The following is a 10,941-nucleotide window of genomic DNA, read 5'->3' as shown; positions in this document are numbered from 1 at the left end:
TCTTCCTACCCCTCAATAGAACCCAACTCTACCAACACCTTGATATTGGATTTCTAGCCTCCAGAACTGAGGGCCAAGAGCTTCCATTGTTTAGGCCACACAGATTGCAGTACTTTGTTACATCAGCCCTAGTAAGCTAACACGCAACAGTGCTGAGCAACTGAAACTTGTTATGAAATCTTGAAGTTCATTACAGGAAGTTTAATCATCACAGAGAAAACTGGAAAATCCAGTTCTAACAACTGTTGCAACTTCTATTGCAGAACAAGAGCTTTCATACACTCTTAGTAAATATTCATGGTTTGAATTTACTTCCCACTATTATGCTTCATAGAAATTTAAATGATAACTTTCCTATATCCCTAAGTTTTAACTCCATAGCTGGACTTTCAAGACCCTTGACAATATGATCTTAATCTAACTTTCCATGCTTGTACTTCACTGTCGTTTTTCATAAAACTCATGGGTCCTATCAAACTGGGACACCAGTCCCAGAATAGGACTGGGTATTTCTGTCCTTGTTTTCTTCATCTATTTAGAATGGCCTTTTCATTATTCATCATCACACATTGCAAAATCCCAAGTCAAAAAGTCTTCCTTCAAAGCCCAATGGAAAAAACATCACTTCTGTGAAGATTCTTTTCACTCAATCTAAATGTTCTCTGAACTTCCGTTGTATATTTTTGTTTCATTGATTTTTATTTTAGCTAGCTGGATACATGTAATGTCCCCTGATTGACTATAAATTCCTTAGGGCAAGAAACCACTAGTTTATGAACTAATGGGTATAAAGGGTTCCTCCTCCCAAAACTGGAGACTGAGACAAGAACTTTGTGTTCAGGTCATTTGTATGAAGAAATAATCTCAGGGCTCAAGAGTGAGAGGACTGAGAAGAAGGAAACAAGGAAGAAGGGAAAGTCAATCCAAGAGTGCGTTATTGAGCTGGTTCCTCCTGTGGGTAAGCGAGGCTTAATCCCATTGGAGATTCTGAGAAATGGTGTAGACTATGCCTCTTTTTTGTGTCTGTAGACTTTTCTTTTTAATTGACATATAACTGACATATAAAATTATGTTAGTTTTAGAGGTACAACATAGTGATTCGATATTTGTGTATACAAATGATCACCACAATAAGTCTAGTTAACATCCATCACTAGACTATGCCTCATTTTTTTACCCAAGAATAAAAGAGAGGAATATTTATCTAATATCTCCCATCTCCTAAATGGTCAAGGATCTCCTCAGAGGTATCTCTGGCACTTCTAGTTTTGTGCATATCCCAGAATGGTTGAATAGGCGTCTACAAACATCTTGTGCAGTGGCATTAGTGAAGCTATGGGACATAAAATGAGAGATACATGGTGCAGTTATAACAAGGTGCTGTTAGGCTACACCTGCCCAGAGCTGGCTGCCAGAGTAAAAGGGTAGACAGAGAAAATGTTTGATGAGTACGAAAAATATCTGCTATAATAAAGCTGGGGAACAAATATCTACTACAGCATATCCCTTGCACTGCTCCAATCTGCTCATGCCCTATTTTAATAGTTCCCCAGAGACAGGGATGCTATTCATAGAGGCAGTACACATCAACTATATTCCTCCTTCTGATCAAAAGAGCAAAGGTTCTTGTGCACGCCAGTTCAGACAACTAGAATTTCAGCAAGATCTCCAGTCACAGAAAACCAGATTCAGAATTTCCATTTGGCCTGAGATGTAACACTCTTGGTTTGGGTTTCTCCAGATACAGACCCTGAGACAAGTATTCAACTGCAAGTAGTTTATTTCAGAGATGATCCCAGGAAACATCCCTGAAGGAAGAGGATATGAGATAAGAATAGAAAGGAAACCAATAAAGAATACCTTATCAAGCCATTTCTACTATGGAGAATCAGAATTCTAAGCTACTGGGTAACTCCAAAAGAGTTTAAAGTACACCCCAGATTTATCCCAAAAAGGGCTAAGAAAGTTGGAGTATTTATCCCCCAATTGACTTTCTGACATTGGTTGAGGGCTGGTTCCAAGGACAACTTCCAGCACTTCTGAATTGCCCTTTGTGGGCATTTCATGCAGAGGCAATGCTGAGTAGAAAGGAGGAGGGCACCCACAGCTACATTAATCTGCTGAAGAAACCCAGCAACAGGTGTAAAAGGCATGGAGTTTTCTAACATCGACCCTGGCACACAGGAATATATATCGCTGAAGTTTGAACAGGTGCTTCTCTTAATTACATGATAAATTCAATGAATTCAGTCCTATCAAAGAAACAGGTGAATTCCTCATATGTTAGAAATTGGCTGGGGCCGGCCCGGTGGCCGAGTGGTTAAGTTCGCGCGCTCCACTGCGGCGGCCCAGGCTTTCGCTGGTTCGGATCCTGGGCATGGACATGGCACCACTCATCAGGCCATGTTGAGGCGGCGTCCCACATGCCACAACTAGAAGGACCTGCAACTAAGATATACAACTATGTACCAGGGGGATTTGGGGAGATAAAGCAGAAAAAGAAAAAGATTGGCAACAGTTGTTAGCTCAGGTGTCAATCTTTAAGAAAAAAAACAAATAGACTAACTGTTTAAATCAAGATTATATCACTTCATTAATTTTTATTACCACATATAAATGGTGAACGGGGGCCTGAAAGTATACATGTTATCTACATCATAAATCCAAAATCGTGTTTAGATTCAGGTCAATGCAAAATAAGGTCATTGTTGGAACTTCCAAAAGCAGCAACAGTGAAAAGAATACTTTTAGATCTACATGTGATCTATTTATTTTGATTACTCCATCAACTTAATATTAATGGCTGCTCTTAGGTTAGCCCAAAAAAGTCCATGTTTGCTCTTCTCCTTGGGCCATTCCAAATAAGTCCTCTTTGCCATGAGAATTTTCAGCTTGTGATAGCTACTGGGAATGGAATATTGTGGAATGGGTTCCAGCAAGATCAGGATTAAGTTATTAAAAGCTTCATGAAAGAGATTGTGGTGGGCAAAGTAGAGCTCATAATGGCACCACTCACTCTGAACAAAGTTGGGAGACAAAACAAAGATGGACTTGTAACTTTTCTCAATGCAGTTTATGATATTTTCCACAATGCTCTTGCCAGCAATAAAGTTTCTCTCATGGAGACAAATCCGTATATCCTCCTTTTCTAAGTTTGGTAGTAATTCACTCTTCACCCAGGCAGAATCATGCCCACTATATGAAATAAAAGCATGGAACTGGAGAGTTCTTTGGAGTTCTTCTAAGGGTATGTTCCTAGCCCTGCGCCGGGTCTGCGTCCACTGACACACCATCCTGAGATACCAGGGCAGATCCAGGTAGATACAGAGGATGCTCACAGTAACAGCCAACACCAGCACAGGGACCACAATGGTGACAACAAGCAGAGCTGTGTTGCAGGATAATTGAGACAGATGAAAGTCCTTTAGTGGGGTTCCCTTATAGCTTTCTGGATACTCACACTTATAAGAATCAGGCCAACCCTCTACCACATCACTTGATACTTGGCCTATACTTTGGATAAATTCTCTTAGCTCACACGTACATTGGAATGGATTGTTCCCTGCTTTTATTGACCTAATCTTCTGGCAGCTCTGGAAGAAGTCAACTGATGGGTTGGAAATTGAATTATGGTCAATGATCAGTGTAGAAAGGCTGTTAAAGGCACCACATCCAGGAAGGTTGGTTAAAGAATTGAGAGCAACATTGAGTTTTTGCAAAGATTCTAGTTTCATGATTTGTTTAGGGATGCTCCTTATTCTGTTATTGTGAAGATCAAGTACCTTGATCCTGGGAGGTAAACATCTGAAAACAGAGTCAGTAAGTATATTTGAAGACATATTTAAACTTAATAAACTTCTAGTCCAAGAGCAATTTCCTTCATTTTCATCATACCTTAAAAAATTCTGGCTAATATCCAATTGATGTAGAGACTTCATCTCCTTGGTCATATGAGCTATATTTGTCAGTTCTTTTAATTGATTTATTTGTAAACTAAATGTCTCCAGCTTAGTCAATGTTCCACAATCTCTAAAAATCGTGTCTGTTAAGAGATTATTGGAAAAATCCAAATGCAGAAATGGGCTAATTTGAGATGGGCAAAGCATGTGGATCATGTGTGTACCAGATACTGTGAAATTTTGGATGGTCATATTTGAAAAGATTTTGTAGATAGAACTTTGTGGAAAACTGAACACATCACTGACAACTTGGTATATAGACAAGGCCTTCAGTGAAGTGTTAGAATAATCAAAATCTCTGAAGCCAAGGTGACCTTGTAGTTTCACATTTTTAATCGAGAAATTTTCTACACTTGTATGCCAAACCAACTGGAGGATCATAATAAAAGAATCCCAAGCTGTTTCAATGTTGTTTAAAGTAAGACTTGATAACCTTGGATTCTTTTGAAGTTTTGACAGAACATTTAGGAAATAAGAACATCGGTTATCATCCAGCACACATTTGATATTAGACAGTTCCAGATTTACTGCAGTGCTGAGGGACACATCCAAAATGAAATGGAATTCCTTTCTTGTTGGGAAAACAATGTGCAGACTCTCTGTGTTAAGGTGTCGAAGGCTCTCAGAGTCTTCTTTTTCCCCATAAGGGTCTCCTAAGACCAGTAAAACCTTACTGATATGCAAATGAGCAATTGGCAGCACACTAGATTTTTGTAACTGTGTGGCACTCAACCCCAGAAATTCTAGTTGAGACATGTTGCCAAACTCTTTGCATATGGGCAGGGCATCAAATGCATTAAATGAGAGGTCTAAGTGCTTGAGGTTCACAGTAGGGTGGCAAGAAATCTTCCCCAACTTGTTGTGGGACAAATCCAAGTATTCCAATTCCAGGTTGAATTTGAAAACACTGATATCAAGATACTGGATTTTATTATGAGAAATTATCAAAATCCTCAGCTTTGATAGTAATTGGATGTCAGAAGTCCGAAGCTCAGATATATAGTTTTGTGATATATCTAAGATTGTTGTTTTCAGAGATAGATCTTTGGGAACATGGGTGAGACCTGCTTTAGATCTGTCAACAAAAAATTCCCTTTCATCAGATGATTGGATTCCAATCTCAAGTATTAACACAAAGATGATGGCAAAGTGGAAGATGCCAGAATTAGTTTTAGTCATTTTCTAACACTAGAGATTCCTAAGGGTAGTTGCTATTCTTCAGAGTATTCTGATACGCAGATCCTAAAAAAAAACCAAACAAACATGAAATGATTGTATTAAATTAGGCACGGCTGACATTAAACATTTTTTACTGAAGACTCATAAAATGAAAGCAACTTTCTTTGGAGTCATACAACCTGAAGCCAGGGAAATATACATATTGATAAACAATTATACTACCTCTAATCAAATAACTTTTAATATGGATAGTGTAATGGATTGAATGGGAACCCTACCCAAAAGATGTATCCACCTCCTAACCTTGTCTTAATCTCCAGAAATTGTGAATATTATCTAATTTGGAAAAAGAGTCTTTGTAGAGATAAGTTAAGGATCTTGAGATGAGAACATCCTGGATTATCCAGGTGTTCTCTAAATCCAATGACAAGTGTCCTTATAAGAGAAAGGCAGAGGGAGATTTGATGGAGACATCAGAGATAGGAAGGGGTAGGCTGTATGAAGATGGAGGCGGAGATTGGAGTGATACAGCCACAAGGCAAGGAATGCCAATAGCCCGATAGCCACCAGAAGCTGGAAGAGGCTCTAGAGAGAGTACTGCCCTGCCGACACCTTAATTTTGGACTTCTGGCCTCCAGAACTATGAGAGAATAAATTTCTATTGTTTTTTATTTTTTTTTCTTCTGAGGAAGATTAGTCCTGAGCTAACATCTGTGCCCATCTTCCTCCATTTTATATGTGGGACACCTGCCACAGCGTGGCTTGACAAGCAGTGCATAGGTCCGCACCAGGGATCTGAAATGGCAGAGTGCATGAATTTAACCACTGCACCACCAGGCGGGCCCCAAATTTCTGTTGTTTTAAGCCACCAAGTTTATGATAATTTGTTACAGCAGCCACAGGAAACTAATCCAGATGGTTTTACACACTCATGGAAAGTCGTCTGACCCCAACCCTTCAAAGATCATTTAGAACTCAACCTAGAATTCACAGCTGATGTGCTTTTTACCTTTGACACATACCCCCACGACTTTCTTGAGAGTTCCCTTCCCACGTGGTTGAATTCAGAGTCTTCTTGCATTACCTCTTATTACCTACACATGGTTTGGTGCCTAATTTTGGTCTTACTCAAAAGGTAATTAGATCATGATTAAAGGTCTCAGAAAATCCATCCATTCATCCATTTATTTATTAAACCAGCATTTATTGATAACCTACTGGCCATGTTTTAGGGACTGGAGATAGAGCAATGAACAAGATGAAGTCCTAATTCTCAAGTTGCTTATTATCTAGTGGGAAGGCAGAAAATAAGCAAATAAATGACTAAACGTAATTTCGTGTAGTGACAAGTGCTATATAGAAAAAAAAAGCTGGGTAAATGAATCAAGAATAGTGGTAGTTATGTAACAGTGGTTGGGGGTGGCTTTTTTAGATTGGTTAGTCAGAGAGGCCATTTCTGAGAAGATGGCATTGGAGTGGAAACCAGAATGAAGTAAATGAGCAATCTATGGGAAGATCTGGGGGAAAGCGTTCCTGGAAAAGGAAGAGTCAGATGCAAAAAGAGATGGGATTGAGGTTAGCTTGTCTGAGGCACAATTAGGAGGTCAGTGTCAGCAGGGAGTGAGCAAGGACGAGAGGAGTTAGGGCCAAGATCATACAGGGTGTAAGTCATTGCAAGGATTTGGGATTCTATTCTGAGAGTGATAAGGGGACAGTGAGCACGGGAAGGTTCTGCGGGTGGGAGCAGTTTACTCTTCTCTCTTATTCAAAAAACTCTTTTCATTCATTCTTCCTATAAGTATTTATTCCCTATACATTGTAGGCATTGTTCTAGGTTATGCTCATTGCACTAGTTACCATCACACTATGGCTCAGATACTATTTTGTTAGCACCATTCCAAGGGTGGATGAGACCAAAAGGAGTTGTGTTGGTATGAACCCTAGAGAGTGATACATCCCCTCCCCACCAGAGACCCTTTCAGCTGGGGCTACGTGGCTACACAGATCTTTCAAGGAACTGATTCAAAATCCCCCAGAGCTGCATTAGACAAACAACCCATCAGTAATGGCAAAGAGTCAAATTATTCTTCACATATTGCCTCACATCTCTCAATGGGTAAAGAAGAAGCTAAATAAACCAAGTCCCAGAAATAACCCTGGGTTGCAAAAGTTCCCCAAGTTGGATATGCAAACTCATCTGGTTTTTGCATTTCCAAGCATTGCTTGGACTTACGCTTTTGTAGAGATGCCCACTGATGCTTTGGTTATCCTTATTTCTTTGAACCCAGAAAAGGACCCAGTATACCTCCTCCATCACCGCTCGGAAAGACTCTACAAGAAAGGGGACACATATTAAAATACATGTTAAAAGTATAGTGGCATTTTTATGGCATTGATTATATTTGGCTGAAAGACCCAGAAATTTCCCAATTCTTCTTCTCCAGCTTCCTGAAAGAGCTACTTCCACAAGAGACACAATTAAATGAGAATAAATACCCAGTTACTTGGGTATTTGTACCCAAGTACAAATACTTGGTGCCATTGCCTAGCATCTCAAAACACTGCCAGTGCCTAATATTTCAAAACAGAACTATCTGGTAAAAGCTAGGTCGAAGTAGAAGTGGTTTGGGTTTGAGGCTCCAGTGGGCTTCCCTACTTATTGCTAAGCCTGAATCCAAGTCTGGGGATCTTTCTACTTTCTGGCCAACTCCTGAGTTCAAGACGGCAGTGATCAGCGTAGTCAGGCACAGTATACAGAGAGTGACCAGAGAGTCAAGGGGCGGAGACAGGACCCCATGCATGGATGTGAATGCTTCACGCATGGTGAACCCACCACAAGCAAGACAAAGTTGTCCTTGTTTTCTTAACAACAGCAACCACCTCAAAAGATTTAAATTTATAAAACTGCCTATCCCAAACGTTTAATGAAAGCACGGCTTCAGTTTTATATCTAGCTAAATTAATTGACTCAAATATCTTCTATTTACCCAAGCTCCATTTTGCCTTTTCATTTGTAGTCATTAATTTGAAGCACTCAGTTTATGATACTGTCTTCGTTTCTGTGATTAAGAAGTCAAAGTATTGGGGCTAGCCCCGTGGCCGAGTGGTTGAGTTCGCACGCTCTGCTTTGGGCTTTGGTGGCCCACGGTTTCGCCGATTCGGATCCTGGGTGTGGACATGGCACCACTCATCAGGCCATGCTGAGGTGGTGTCCCACATGCCACAACCAGAGGCACTCACAACTAGAATATACAACTATGTACTGGGGGCGCTTTGGGGAGAAGAAGAAAAGAAAAAAAGATTGGTAACAGATGTCAGCACAGGTGCCAATCTTTAAATAAAAAACAAAACAAAAAAGAAGCCAAAGTATTGTATGCACGAGGAACTGATGTTTAGGTACGTACAGGATCTTTAAATTTTACATACCAAACTTGCTAAATCAGTGAAAATCAATTTTTGATCAAAGTCCTAATGACTGAATCTCATCTATATTAGAAACTTAAAACTATTTTATTACCAAATAAAATGATTATTTGCTAAGTTGATTAGTAAAGGGTGCTTTAATTTGAAAGTATAAAAATATCTCTAGGTGCCTTTATGTCCATTTTCACGATTCTGTTAGGTTTAGCCTCACATTATATGGTACAATGCATTTGAATTAATTTGTTTGGAGCCTTTGGCGGCATCAAATCAGGACCCTGACTTCTCTTAAGGAATAATACCCATACAATCAACGTGCCCCACAAATTCAGTCCTGCGAATAGTAATTGAGCGTCTTCTCTGCACCAGGCCAACTAGCTATGAACCACAGAACAAAAGGATCAAAACCAGGTCAAGAGCTTTTCTGCTTTGTTTCCTATGTGGTTTTGTGAACTTTTGCCTTTTGTCATAAAGACACACTCACTTTCAACTCTTTTGATCAAATTGGGTGTAGCCTGGGAAACATTCTCAAAACCTACAATTCCACCTGACCAGTAGCACCCCAGAACAGTTTCAGCGGTCTGAGAAAACAGAAAAGAATAGCTCACGGGAACAGCCTCCAAAAAACAATAAAATAAACCTGCCCATAAAAACAGAGGAAATGAACATCATCACTGCCTCCAGCAGTAATCTACCTACATCTCATGTCCCTCAGCATTCTCACTGGGAAGAGGTGGATGGAGAAGGGTGGGAGGAGGGGCAATACTCCCCGAAATCAACAACTAGTTGCTCTGTAAGAAAACCAAGAGACGTTTGTGACCTGATTCATCTCCCAACTCAAACATATCTCTTGAAAGCAAATCATGCATGAGATGAGGTGCCATTCAAGAAAAAAGTCCCCCTCGCCAAAAAAAAAACCCGTTTTCTCTGATTTAGGACAGGGATCTGATAAACAAATGCTAGTTCAAACCACAGTAAGTACATCTCAGAAATAAGGAACTTAGAAAAACACCCAGCACTTAGTCTTAGAAACTTTTGAGATTTTTGTGTCCCAAAACTAGTTATATCATTATTTCCTTCTATAGAATTAAAAAAGATGCCGCTTACCAAGACAACCTGCCCGTCTGTCTCATTGGCAGTCTGTAGGAAATTCAAGTACTTCCTCAAACATGTATTTCACTGGTAAGCACGTTTAATGTTAGGGCGGGAGGGCGGGGAGTGGGGGGAGCAGTTTTATGCCATCTACCGAATCCCAGTGAAATTACATTACACAGGAGGTGGAAACCTGCTTTCTCCTTTCATGTGTCGAATGGGGCCTGTGGGTTAATTGATAGACCTGTATTAAAATAGAATCACATCTACACGGCTCTGTATTTCACTGCAGTTGACTTCCTATTGTCTACAGTAATGCAGTGAAGGAGGTGGTGTTAATAGTCCACAGATGATTATCGGCTGAATTCAAAATGCTTATCGTTGTAACTGTGCTGGTAGAGGAGGGCATGCAGGTCTGGGCATATTTCAGATGCCTTGCTTCTTGCCTTTTGATCAGTGCACTATTAAAAGTGACTGAGATGGGCCAGCCCAGTAGCTCAGTGGTTAAATTTGCACGTTCCGCTTCTGTGGCCCGGCGTTCACCGGCCTGGATCCGGGGTGCAGACATGGCACCGCTTGGCAAACCATGCTGTGGTAGGCGTCCCACATATAAAGTAGAGGAAGATGGGCACGGATGTTAGCTCAGGGCCAGTCTTCCTCAGCAAAAAGAGGAGGATTGGCAGCAAATGTTAGTTCAGGGCTAATTTTCCTCAAAAAAAAAAAAAAAAGAAAGTGACTGAGAGTGGAAAGATGGTCAAGATCAAACTTTTGCTAAAACTCATTCATAAAGAGGGAAGATCATTCGTGTACTGATACAGAATGGATGCTAATCATGTCTTTTTTGACAAATCGGTTTTCAGAGAAAATCTGGTGCTCAAATTTTTTTCCATTCATATTTTCAAACTTTCTTCAAAAAAGTGATTTTTTTAAAACTCCATGTGAAAAATATGCTATCTAACAATCTCTTTTCTCTGATGTTTTCTCAGATAAGCACACTCAAGGAATCCTTTTTGATAGCTCCGCTCTTGTCTTTGAAAATAACAAAAATAACGAAACAACAAATAGGCAAATAAAGCTAAGAAATGCTAGCTGTCTGCCTCTGAACTTGTCCTCAGCCTAGTATTGCATAATGTCCAGTCACAGACTAGACGCAATTCTTCACTGTAATCAGCTTTGCTGCCACAGTGAGCAAGGTCAACTTCCCTAAACTAAGAACCCCGGGATTCTTTTTGACTTATTCTGTCTCTCTCTGTTTCTTCCTACCCGCTCATAATTTGTTTAATAGGGGAAA

The 10,941-nt window shown here is 40.1% G+C and overlaps 1 protein-coding gene across 2 annotated transcripts in view; it reads right to left on the bottom strand.

The window, feature by feature from the left end:
* Positions 1–2,552: 2,552 nt before the first annotated feature.
* Positions 2,553–10,941, bottom strand: part of TLR1 (toll like receptor 1) — a 62,160-nt gene continuing 53,771 nt past the window's right edge. Inside the window, exons 1-3 of one of the 2 annotated variants that reach the window (XM_046656931.1) lie at positions 9,666–9,701; positions 7,372–7,469; positions 2,553–5,201 (exon numbers count right to left, since the gene is read on the bottom strand). In XM_046656931.1, coding sequence (XP_046512887.1) covers positions 2,778–5,138 — 2,361 coding nt within the window. In that variant the 5' untranslated portion in view covers positions 5,139–5,201; positions 7,372–7,469; positions 9,666–9,701 and the 3' untranslated portion in view covers positions 2,553–2,777. Of the gene's footprint in view, positions 5,202–7,371; positions 7,470–9,665; positions 9,702–10,941 lie in introns of those variants that run through there. The other variant, XM_046656932.1, reaches the window with a different exon arrangement.

The sequence above is a fragment of the Equus quagga genome, chromosome 3 (genome assembly GCF_021613505.1).
Source record: "Equus quagga isolate Etosha38 chromosome 3, UCLA_HA_Equagga_1.0, whole genome shotgun sequence".
Lineage (NCBI taxonomy): Eukaryota > Metazoa > Chordata > Mammalia > Perissodactyla > Equidae > Equus > Equus quagga.
Note: the sequence above shows the minus strand (reverse complement) of the source record. Positions and strands in the feature narration are given on the sequence as shown.